The sequence below is a fragment of the Musca domestica genome, unplaced genomic scaffold, assembly GCF_030504385.1.
Source record: "Musca domestica strain aabys unplaced genomic scaffold, Musca_domestica.polishedcontigs.V.1.1 2, whole genome shotgun sequence".
Taxonomy (NCBI): Eukaryota; Metazoa; Arthropoda; class Insecta; order Diptera; family Muscidae; genus Musca; species Musca domestica.
The window spans coordinates 5,947,305-5,960,544 of NW_026712249.1; the positions used below are offsets into that span (position 1 = coordinate 5,947,305).

The window sequence follows — 13,240 nt, forward strand, 5'->3', positions numbered from 1 at the left end:
GATAGACACTATCACACACTCACCATTATGCGACTCGTTTCGCCGTTGGTTAAGCGGCTCATCAGGCAATTTGGGTGTGGATGATGGCTTACAAGGCTAAAGCTGGGAATACATAAAGCGCCTATTTGGCTGGCTTAAGTCATCGGCTTGCTTCTTCGGAAATGAACAAAGGAGGACCAAAATCGAACTTAGTCAACCTAAAACTCCTTTGTTCCTCTACGAAGAAGCCAGCCAAATAAGCGCTTTATGTATTCCCACCTTTTCTTTTCTGTCCATTACCCAATAAATTCTTTTTACCTAATACCTGACGTACGCCTTCGACGGTTTTTCACCACTGAGTTTGAACACATGTCTTCATATGAATGCTACCGAAATAAGCCGAACGTGCAAATTTCAAAACATGAACAATTTAAACATTGACAGAACCATGGTACAATAAATACAAGGTAGGGCAGGTTGAGGAATAGAGGTTTAAAAAATACAACTCTGAAGAAAATGTCCTGTAATTTACCTTGTCAAATTTCATTGCAAAGAAAACAGGTTCTCATCTCTGATTTGTATGTATACAATGGATTTGTAAATATAAATGTTGACAATAAGATGTTGTCAAATGGATAATTTTGAAAAGATTGTAAAAATATGATTCTACCATGGTTAATACTTTTTCTAGACAAATTTGGGTGATGATTGTCATTTTATGATTGTTTGATATGTTTACTTTGAAAGTTTGCCATAAAATGTTGCCTCTTTTGAGTAAAATTATTACTTCAGAGTGAGTTTCACTTTTCTGTATTTTTTACTAATTTTACCATTAAAAAAGTAAAGCCAACTTCCCTGAACTGTATTTCTTCTCGTTTGGCAATTCCTTGCTCAGGTTTGTGGGTTGGAAACTCTGTGCAAAATCCTTCTCTGGTTTGGTAACACTCTTCTCCACAGTTGTATTTCCATTGATTGGTTACTCGCACACGAGTAGCCGACAATGCCGAAAGTAACCAGATAAATGTATGAAAACACACCACCAACAAATGCGATCGAGAGAAATAATCCACAATAATCCAGGAACCATCAACGTCCACGCATGCACGAAGAACGCGGCGCGCACGAATTGCAAAAATAAAAACAACAACAATAAACAGCGCATCGAATGAACGCTTGCGCCGTGCAGAAACTATAATTAAGGAATTTGAAATAGAAAAAACAAAACGAAATAATTATTTATTGTGGATTAAAAAAGTAACGAATATTGGAATAAAACAAATCGAAAAATAAGTGAATAGTGAGAAAACGTGAACATAAAAAAGGGAAAATATTTTCTTTCGATTGTAATTGACGGTTGAAAATAATTTTTTTGAAACGAAATGAAAACAAAAATGGTGTGAGAAACAACAATAACAAATAAACAAAACCGAATGGAAAATGTTAACATCAATTTGAAATAAACAAATTATGTGAAGAAATTGTTGTAAATTTGTTGTTAAAGAATAAAAGGAATGAAAGCAAAGGCTGTTGGAAATAATTAAAGGAAAGAGAGTAGAGTACTGTGAACCACCGACCAAAGTGTGGATTAGGCCGTTGTTTGTGTGCGACAGAGAGAGGGAAAGAGAGAGAGAGAGCGTGAGTGATCAATTTGTGCGAGAGAGGTGGCAAGGAGAACAAGAGTGACATCGAGCACAAGAAAACCTGAAACCTGAAGAATTGACCATAATTTCGAAAAAGTGGTTTATATTGTGCGCCGTCTTTTTGTTGTCGTCGTGTCGAAGAATCTTTTGCGCTGTGCTCTTTGCTTACAACAAAAAATAATTGTCTTTATTTTGTACTACAATACAATTTTGTTTGCCCGAGCGGCGGTGTGCGGAGTGTGAGAAAAAAAATTACACAAATTAAAGTGAACAGAAAAAAACAACAACCAGAAGAAAAATATAACTGCGACAAAGAAAACTTAAGATATGTGGCTAGCGACCACTTTTAAGGAACGACTTAAAGTCGTTTGAAAATTTTCTGATGTGAATTGAATGAAGGAAAAAAATCTAGGAATTGTGAAAATACAAGGATTGGCGAAACATTTCCCACGGAACGGAAACAAATATGCTAAGAAATTAAAGAAATTGTGAAAATAAAAAAAGAAAAACAAAGTGAAAAAATAACCCATTCGAAAAAGTTCCTTTTGTCCACAGCCAATTTAGAAAAGATAAACGCAGAAATAAAAATTGCAACAACGAAAAGGAAAAAAATCATTAAACTAACCTCAGCGTTCGATCGTGGGTTAGTTTAAAGATTCCATTGGATACAGAGCGGCGGCCTGCTACTCCTGTCTTGTTTCTTTTTTTCTTCTTTCACTCTACACCCAAGCAGCCACAAAACTGGATTATAATGTGGCTACTGGTTAAAAACCACACCTTTGCAAAGTCTGATATATTTTGGATAAAATATTTAACATTATGGTGCCTGCTGATACCCTCCCTGCTAATACAAGGAATTGCCGAAGCGGGTAAGTTTAGAAATTTAGAAAATAATCCATAGGCATTAATAAAATTAAAAATATCTCTTTTGTCCATGTTAAGGAATTGCTTCTTCTTCTTCTTGCTAAATTTTTTTCTGTCATTCCTTACACGAAAAATCACATTTAATTGTTCTCCATTTTGAAAATGCAATACTACATAAGTGTGTTTGTGTGTGTGTGTGAGTGTGTATTTGTATCTTGCTTTGAAATCAAATCCATAAGATACTTTTGCTCAGCAGAAAGAAACCACCTCAATCGTCCAAGCAAATAAACTCAACTCACACAGGCTCACACGAACACACGTATGGACATCTACAAAGATAATTTACTGTTTTTATTGCTTTTTCTTGCAACTGCCACAACAAGTCTTTAAGAAACAACACACGCACACAGCCACAAACAACGGCTTTACCCAACACAAGTCGTTGAAATCCCTACACACCGCCGCTGTATGGGCTGTTCGCTCTTGTTTGTGCCTGATGATCATTGTAATTCCTTTGTACATTGTTGTTTTTCTTCTTCTTGCCTGCCTGGCTGTCTGTCTGCCTTGTCCGTCTCACTTACTTGTTTCGTTTTCCTTATTTTTTTGTATTTCTTGTCTCTTGCGCTTTATGTTCTTTTTCAAGTACGGGTGGAATGACTTGCCGTGCCGTGTCGCGTTAGCCAAGACACTTACCAACCACCCAGAGCATACATCCATACATATGTATGTTATGTTGTGTGTATGTCCATATGTTTTGTTGTTTGTGTGTAACACCAGGCAATGGAAAACCCGATTATGGTCGTTGTTGCTTTAACTCTATTTGGTTAAGAGGCGAGTTTGATTGCCTGTTAAAATGTGTGTGTGTGTGCGTGAGTTCATGTGTGTGTATGTGTGTGCATTTGTTCGTTAACCAGTTGTTTCCTTTTTTAATTTTTATTCTCACATTTCCTTTGAACCCTGTTTTTTTACTGTGCTGCTCTTTTTTCAGTGAGAGTAAGAGATGTTTGTTTTTTTATAGAGAAATGAGAGAGAGGGTTAAAAAGGAAGAGCATTCTGTTTGACAGAGATGACTAGGAAATTTCACGGTTTTTTAATTATTTTTCAGAAGAAGTTTTATTTTAAACAATATTTAAAGTTCTGGGTTTGGAATTTTCATTCCCAAGTCACAATTTTAATGAAAATCAAATAAAAATGTTATTTATTATAGGGGAAATAGAAGAGAGCCTATTTGACAGAGACTGTGAAACTGTCTGGTTTTTTTGGATAGGTAACTTCAAGATAATTTTTTAAATATATTTTCAAAATAGTGCAAGAAATAGTTTAGATTATATTTTGAATTTTCATTAGTTATAAATGGATCTGGAAAAAAATCGAAATTAATACACATTAAAAATGTTAAGAGAGTGAGAAAATGAAATGCCATGCCTTTTGATTTTTTATAGAAATAGCAACTACTGATATTCGGTATTTTGATAATTGATGCCACATTTTCCCTCGGATTTGTCTAAAAATTGGTTTTTGTAGGTCATAATGCGTTCTAGCCCCGGCGGCAGGACATCGAATACTTATTTAGGTCAACGTTTTCCACGTCCCCGCGCCCCCACCCCCACATTTTGCGGTAATTTTGATAATCCTAATCACATTTACACATGAAATGGTTTTAAAATTTGGTATTTAAGAAGATTTGGTGGATGAAGTATAAAATCGTCAATGGGAGTTCCCGTTTCGGTATGGCCCCCATATTTTTTTGAAAAGTTCAGCAGCGTTATCTAAACAGTCTTAATGGTATTTGTAGTTTAAAGTTTGAATTCAGATACTTTTATTTAAAAATATCCTATTTACCTAAAAGTGGAGGGTATTAAAAGTTTGGCCCGGCAGAACATAATGTTTTTTTAAATTGTTTAGGCTACTCGATTTAGAACGAAGAAGCTTTGCTCTCCCTCGATTGTAATACATTCTGCTCAGAAACTCTTCTTGGCTTTTTCAGAGATTAAGTTCTAAAATGTCGAATATATGACATTTTAAAATATCCTAAAAATAGGTAATTTATGGCATTAGAGAGTACATACAAAGATTTGTTATCAAGTCTTACGGAAGTATCAGGCAATGAAAAAGGTCTTTCAGAGATAGGTAATCTGTGATGGATAATTTTAAAAAGAAATCCCTTTAAGAAATACCGCGACTGTTACAAGGACTCGTTCACAGTTTTTCTAGAAACAAAGGATCTTTATCAGATATTACAATTTAACAGCTATTTTAGCAATATCTGTAATATCTTAGAGTAGCTTAAAATAATTTCCTGGGATATAAGGAACCCTAAAAAAATCGTCAGAAGTTTTCTTAGAAATGTCTGAGATTGGTGAAACTTTCAAATCAAGTAAAATAGTGTAAGTTTTGTAATTTTTCAGTTGTCGGCATCGACTTGTTACTGTAGCTGGCATATATAGAATAAATAGAATAAATGGATCATAATTGGAATTTTCACTAAATAATGGACCGACTTTAAGGGTTAGAGAAATTCTAATTTTAAAATGTGCCAAATAGTACATTTTTTTAACAATTTTCCAGAGTATTTTTTTACGTTTTTTCAAATTTTTATCTAGTAAAAATGTTTAAAGTAGAGTGAATTTACTTTAAATTTCACTTGACCTTAAAAAAGTGTGATTTTAAACATTGCTATGAGTTTCGACATCTCCACCATTTTTTTTCTTAAGGACATGCATTTTCTCGCTCGTGCTGTACGAAGAAGCTCTAGGACAAAAATAAAAAAAATCGTATTTTCTCAATTTTTAAATATTTCAAACTTAATAAAATTTTGCAAACAATGCATGAAATTGGTGATTTTCTTTCCCATTCATTTTCTTTCGAAGTTATGAAAAATCGAATTAATTCAAGTTTAAATTCCAAAATTTTTATTTTACGTCCTATAGATATATTTTTGCGTACATGTCAATGTACCCTAATTGTTCCCACGTTTTACTTTTTAATTTCCAAATTTTAGGTATCAAAATCTCAATATTTTTTTCTATTCTTGCTACCAAATTTTTGTATTTTATTCTTCGTAATAAAAATTACAATCAAATCTATTGTCCAAAGAAGTTTTCAAATGTGTTTTCTAATTAAAATCCATTTTTTAGAAATGCAATAAATTTTTAAGACAACTGACCGTTAATTTAATTATCACTTAAATGTTAACCAAAAAAAAAAATCACAACTACTGCACAGAAACAAAGTCGTAACAAAATTCTAAGATTCCAAAGAAAAAAAAATTCTTTAAGACCAAAAAAAATAGAAGAAGAAAAAACAAACAAATCATGGTAGAAATCTCAGGGACCCATAAACAACAAATTATGACAAAATGCAGTAACAAGAAAAAACAAAAAACTTACAACTTCCACAACAAGTATATGGATGGCTGGGTTGAGTATGGGTATGACATTTTCTTGTTGTAGTTGTTGTTCTAATTTCAAAAGCCAATAAAAAAAACTAACAGAGAACCACAAAAATTCCCTTACATCAAACATCCAAGAAAGAGCGAGAGTGCATGGCAGCAAAAAGAAAGAGGGGTAGGGTGCTGGATAACTTTGTTTCAAAGAACAACAACCAAGACAAGCTTCAAACCAAACACACACACACAGAGAATTTCTTAACAAAATGAGTAAATAGCACAACAGGAGAAGAAAAAAGAATAACATTATTTGTATACACCACCAAGAGACATACAAACATACGTATGTCCATAGTAGGTACACATGTAGGTATGTAGTTACCAATCCAACCAACCAACCAACGAACTGTCCAAGCAATTTTGAACCAGTAACTCACGCACACAATATTTGTATTAGAAAAAAATGAACGAGATGACGGACAGCGCACAATTTCAAGAAAATTTCTAAGGACAGACATTATTTTTGTTAGAGGGTCGTTTATTCATTTGTTCACTTGGCCTGGCTCGTTCACTAACTGCCCATCATCATGATCATCGTCATCGACATCTAACAAAACGACCAAACCCAGCAACCTCTACGTCTCCCAGTAAACATTTGTGTGCCTCGAAACCTTTTTTATGTTTGGTTTGTTCAACGTTTTTAACGTCTTTTTATTTCTTCTTCTTCTTCTACAATTTTGCCTTTGTTTTTTTCCTCTTCTTCTTCTTTGGGATTTCGCCCTCCCTCTTCTCCGGTCATGTTGTGATCAACATTGCCGGGTTTGTCAGCCATAAATTTGTTGGACTCTTTAGGTCTTCTGTCGTTTCATTTATTTCACATGTCGTCGACAAAAACAAATAAAAGAAAAAAATGTTTGAAGGAAGAAGAAGAAGAAGAAGGAAATAAAAACAACAAAACCATATCAACCGATCGACGGATATTTACCAACAATTAACCATTAAAAAAATAAAAGAGACATGGTCAACAAAATGTTATGACAGAGACACATTTTTCACATGGCCTTTGCAAATAGGCGGCAAAATTGAAAAAAAAAACTAATTTAGAGCAGTTTTTTGTTGTTTTCGAAAATCCAAGAGACACTAAGCAAATTCCTGGAACACCGAAGAGGATAAAGATAACGCCCAAAATTCAGTATTCAAATAAAGAAGTTATAGGAACAACTCTAGGTTAGAAAAAACTCTTCGATTTTCTCGAAAGGGATTACCACAAATTGTAGCAGTTTGGAATGATAAGAGTGTAAGCAATAATTTCGCATAAATTTTGTTGAACACCATAATGGGCACTTTTTTGACTTTTTGGGGGTTTAATAAAAAATCCGGTTCCAGAAAATCGATAATTTGACTATAACTTCTCATCCGCTTCAAATAACCCCAACATGTGACCACTTGTTAGATAGGTATTTTTATAAGCTTTCTATAAGTATGTGGATCCGGGTCTTGAACGCGGACTAGCGGGGTCCGACCCCTAAGAAAAATATAGTTTTCCGTAAGGGAGTTATTGAAATGGGAAACGTTGAAATGATATTTTCTTCAAAAACAAAAAAAAAAAAAAACAATTAAGCTATTCAAGCCTACCTTTTCAATGAAAAAGGTTTCTGAACGAACCCAAATCGTAGAAACCATTCAAGGCATATTTTGGGGATTTATGGGCCATTCGTCTATTGAGAATCATGCAGATTTGCAAGATCGCGGGTCATATGGGGCCAGCTGTTGTATTACAGCGGCATTTCATGTATTCCATACTCGGACTACACAAATGGAATTTATTTAAGCAATGGCTGGATTTTTCATCAAAATACGAGTCAAATTTCCGGTTTTTTTGCTGTCACACAATTTTTGGGACGCCCAGAGGACTCTTCGTAAATAAAAATGTCCCATACAATGAGGTAGAATAGAAGTGCATTATTTGAAGAACGTTCCCCCTTCATCGCCCGTGGGATGTCCGAAATAGAACACTTCAATATAAGAAATAATAAAAAACATGAACTTCACAATAGGCCAATAGCAGTAGGCAGTAAGATGGGCCATATCGATCCACGTTTTCGTATAGCCTCCATATAACGGGCCTACCGATATTCATTATTTCAAATTTCGTATTCGAAGTTTGTAATAAGTGCGACAGTCTATTCCTAAAAATTTCGTATGCAGGCCCACGTAAATGGGCCATGTCGAACCACGTTTTCGTATAGCCCCATCTAACGGTGCCTCCCGATATTCATTATTTCAAATTTCGTATCCGAAGTTTGTAAAAGGTGCTATAGTCTATTCCTAAAAATTTCGTATGCAGGTCCACGTCTTCGTCTAGCCCCCATATAACCGTACCTCCCTTTATTCGGTATTTTGATGATATCAGCGGCATTATTCGCCGGAATTGTTTCAAATTTCGTATTTAAAGATCTTAATGGGTACCAAAGCCTATGACAAAAAATTTCTTACGCAGGCCCCCATATAACGCCATCATTTAAACAGTATTTTTCGGAATTTGTTGATTTTTTCAAGTGTCTTCCAAATGGTGAAGGGTATGTTTGTTATTGTAACAAAAACGAAACAAACAATGAGTGCTCTATACACGTATCAACTGGTTTTCAGGATATATAAAATTCTTTAGTCGGCCTTTGAAAAATGGATGTCCCTGATTTCTGGATTCTCTTTAACAGGTTTACCAAGCATAGAATGAGATCTCCGAATTCCAGCAGCAGTAAATTTACGGGTATAAAAATAAATCTACTGTACTTTATTTTTCTATGCCACTTGGATAAGAGCGAATAAGTTATGCTTGTTTTCGGGTGAAATTCACAGAATTAATACGATTTCGAGCAAGTGAAAAAAGCGAATACGTTTTGCTCGAATCTTCTATTGAGAATAAAATCGACTTGAAATTGGCTTAATCTGGTCGTATATATAAAACTCCATATTTTCGAATTTGATCGAAATCGCTTCAGATATAGCTATAACTCCCATATATATTGTTCATCCGATTTGTTATATTTTTTTATTTTTTATTTGTCATATGAAGCTCTACTAAATATGCAAGGGGGGTTTAGGGTATCATAAAGTCGTAGGGTATCAATTGTTAGATGTTGTAATTCACATATATGTATAGAATCACTTGTTTTTTGAAGAATTTTTCAATATCCATACAGAATACATAAAAAATGTATGCCATTACAAACTATGCAGATTATTTTTACACCTTGAAGCACACAGAAACAACAACAGCAACGAAAAATGTGACACCTCTCTTAACCTAACTGTTTTAACCTTTTTAACATCCATATATTTTACAGCCAAAAATTTGCATATATACATATGACCATAACGACACATTAAAATAAACTACAAAAACATCACATGTTGTGCAAAAACGCCAACAAAATTCAGAAACAAAAAAATCTCTTGTCACACATTGTTTGCCGTTTTGACCCAAAACGTCCTCATAAATCTTTGGCCAAATGTAAAAATGTTCCTTAGGCTGGTTTTGTTGTTGTTATAGTTTGGTGGTAACTTGAGATATTTTTAATGAAGTTGCCCAGCCAAATAAGAGTGATGATCTTTATTATGGTTTATGTGTTGATATGATGGGCAAACGAAAAAAAATCTTCAATTTTGGGACACTTGTAAAAAAGGATGGATGGCTGATGATGGAAAAAAGATTACCTGTAAGGGTATCAAATGTCAGCAAACTTAAAACACTTGCCACCATATGGTTTTTTAAAAAACAAAACTTGTTAATATTGTTTTTAAACATGATTTGTTTTTTTTTCGTGCTGCAGAGCTTCTGCTTTTCTGGTAGCTGTTGAAAACTTTTTTTGGGACAAACATATTTAACATTTCATTAAACTTTTTTTGTGGTACTGGTGATAATTAATTGCCTATAGGTAGTTGACATGTTTCATTTTGCCTCATAATCCATGTTGTTTTTAATACCAGTTTAAATTTCTTGTAAAATATCATTTTTGTACAAAGCTATTGGATTTGTAATTTAAGAAAAGTATACAAGAAATGGCATTTTTCAATTAACTATTAAAGATAAATTTTAAACAGCTGATGTTTATGGAGGTTCTGCGGCCATAAATTTTAATAAAAGTGTTTATTTTGTATGACACACTCACACATGGACATCCCAAGAAACCTAAAAGGAAGGGTGCTGCAGCAAAGCCAAGAAAAAGGAAGTTGTCTTCTAATTTTAGAGAGTGAAGGTCATCATTATAGTTAATATGTATTTTTCCCTATCATCTAACCCAGCATGACGAAAAAAATGCAACAACAACAACATCACAGTATGTGTATAAGGATATTTTTACAGGAAACTACATTTCAAAAATAAACACACACAGATGATCCTTGCACATGCACACACCACTCACAGAAAAGCAATTTGATATGCTCTCCTCAGTAGAGGTAAATTTCCGTAAAGAATACCAACAATGCATGAATACCCACATTACTACACACCACCGTGTGTTTGTGTGACTCCCAAAATAAAAAAACTTCCACTCTATTCCTTTTCGTCGTTGTTGTTATTATTTTACTTTTGTAACCGTCAAACAGCAGAGTCATACATTGACACAGGCCTAGTGGTTATCAAATTTTGTTCTCCCTCTCTCTCTCTCTGCTTAAATGTTGTACACATGAGCAGCACACTCACAACAATTTCTGATAGATACACACGCATGTACACCGGGTAAGAGAGACAGGGAGACCGGGGTTTTGTGGAGTGGGCACTTAACAGAAAAAATGCTTGCATATGCACTTACCATCAGGCACAACAACACAACACACACAGACGTTTTCCGAAACACACAACAGCTGTCGTTTTTTGTTTGGCCCTTAAATGTTGCAACGACAACAGCAATGGACAAGGATAATGAAATGGAAAATTTTGTTTTTCGCCGTTTTTGGAAAATAGATAAGGACTTTTGTATTCTACCGGGCAGGATTATTGTGTTTAAGTAAGTGTTGTGTTATTTTGTATAGAATGGGATTGGGAGAGAATGAATGGTGGAGTTGTATTGAGAGGAAATTGTGGTGGTGCATTTCGTTGTTTGCTGCCAGAGAGGTAGAAAAACTCATCAAATGACAAGAATAAAATAAAATGTGCATGAATAACGGATATTTTTGGTTGTGCCACGACAATATTAGGGGGAGAGAGAAAGAAATTGGCGTATGAAAGAATGAATATTACGCCACATGTGCCTATTTTGGTGGAAAATTAGAAGGAATTCCAAATGTTTTAATAGAAAAATTTGATAAAATTGGCAATTTAAAATATTTTTATCACCTAAATAAAATAAATATCACCTAAAATAATAGAAGATAGAAGATTTAAACATAGAATTATGAGAATTAAACCGGGCAACATGTTAGTGTGTTTTAAGAGAAATCGAAGGGACTTTTTTTCCATTTTTTTTAAAAGCTAGAACAATTTGGGTCCTCGAAATATTTGTATAATATTCTTGATCAGTTTAAAATCCTATTTTGGATAAGTTGTCATGTCCATCTGCTCCGAAATTTTGCACAAACGAATTAGGGTGTTTGATATTGTGGAAAAGAAAAATATCGACCAAGGTTTTGGTATACCCGCCATTAAGGTCACATCCTGACATTCGATATTATGAAAAATTTTGTTGTTTCTTATTGTAAAAATAAGGAACATCACAGGTTTTAAGGAGATTGAAGCAACTTCATAGTTTTAACAAGATATTTTAAAAAAATGGGTCCCTGTTATGCGATTTTGGTTGTAAGAGAAACAGAGAGAGAATGAGAGTGTGAGACTGGTCTGAAATGTGTAGTAGACGGTTTTAGAGAAATAAAAGGGATTGCAGTTGGATAATTCAATGAATTTGGCATGTATTTGAATGATTCCAAAAATTTATTATTTTGTTTTAAAAGTGAAGGAAGAAATTTTGGGAAAATTACCACAAATTAGCTAATTTCAAAATTAAAAAAAATAAGTTCGGCCGGGTAGATCTCCACCTTTTGGAACGAATTTGGAAATTATAAAAAAAAAAAAAAAGAATTAAACAAATAAATAAAAAATAGAATATGTTAAAAATTCTGTTAAAATCATCAAAATACCGAATATAGGAAGGTATCGATATATGGGTGCTGTACGAAGACCTGCATCTGCATAGACAATTTTCTGTCACAGACTGTAGTACTCATTACGAACTTCAAATACTAAATATGAAACCATTCCGATGAATAATGTAGTTAAAATCATCAAAATACCGACAATAGGGAGTTACCAATACATGGGGGCTATACTAAGACCTAGACCTGCATAGACAATTTTATGTCACAGACTGTAGTACACATTACGAACTTCAAATACCAAATTTGAAAGAATTCCGGTGAATAATGTAGCTAACTACACTGTTATAAGGGTGCTATATGAAGACGTAGACGTACATAGCCAATTTTCTGCCACAGGCTGTAGTACCCATTACGAACTTTAAATACTAAATTTAAAACAATTCCGGTGAATAATCTCGATAAATTAATCAAAATAGCGAATATCGGAAGGTGCCGTTATATGGAGGCTATATAAGACGTGGACCTACATATATACACAATTTTCTGTCGCAGAATTTAGTACATATTAGAAACTTCAAATACGAAATTTTAAACAATTCGGGTGAATAATGTCGCCAAAATCATCAAAATATCAAAAATAGGGAGGTATTGATATATGGGGGCTATACGAAGACGTGGACCTGCATAGACAATTTTCTGTCACAGGCTGTAGTATCCATTACGAACTTTAAATACGAAATTTTAAACAATTCCGGTAAATAATGTCATCGGAATGACAAACATAATATACCCTCCATAGTATGGAACATTGGTATCTATTGGTAGGTCTTAGCGACTAACTTACCGACAAATTTCGTGAATTACGGAAATTATAAACATTTGAATTTTACCGATTTTTCTCGGTAAATCAGAAAATGAGTTACATAATTCTATTCCATTCGTCTTTGGAAAATATCTCTAGCTTATTGGTAATGGAACATTAATGGGATCAATCCAGAAAACATATTGAAATTCGTTTATTTATTAAGGTAGATCCTATAAAATAATGACAAATAAAGAAAAACAAAAACGCAACCTTTTATAATTGTTCAAAAAATCTATAAGAATCGTGTTATTATTTTATAGCTGTGGGAGTTGTCACTGCAAAACAATCTCATGAGACATATTTGAAAAAAAGAAGCCAAAGTGGAGATTCTGTTTGTGCTTCCATTTTGTGGTAACTACACAAATTACCGCATTACAACAATTGTAACTCAATTCATAGATGATGCCA

General features: G+C 33.8%; 1 protein-coding gene across 1 annotated transcript in view; it reads left to right on the forward strand.

Moving 5' to 3' along the window:
- The first annotated feature begins 1,035 nt into the window (after window positions 1-1,035).
- Window positions 1,036-13,240, forward strand: part of LOC101894982 (neurogenic locus Notch protein) — a 102,335-nt gene continuing 90,130 nt past the window's right edge. The window contains exon 1 of the mRNA XM_059121726.1: window positions 1,036-2,488. Coding sequence (XP_058977709.1) covers window positions 2,371-2,488 — 118 coding nt within the window. The 5' untranslated portion in view covers window positions 1,036-2,370. The remainder of the gene's footprint in view (window positions 2,489-13,240) is intronic.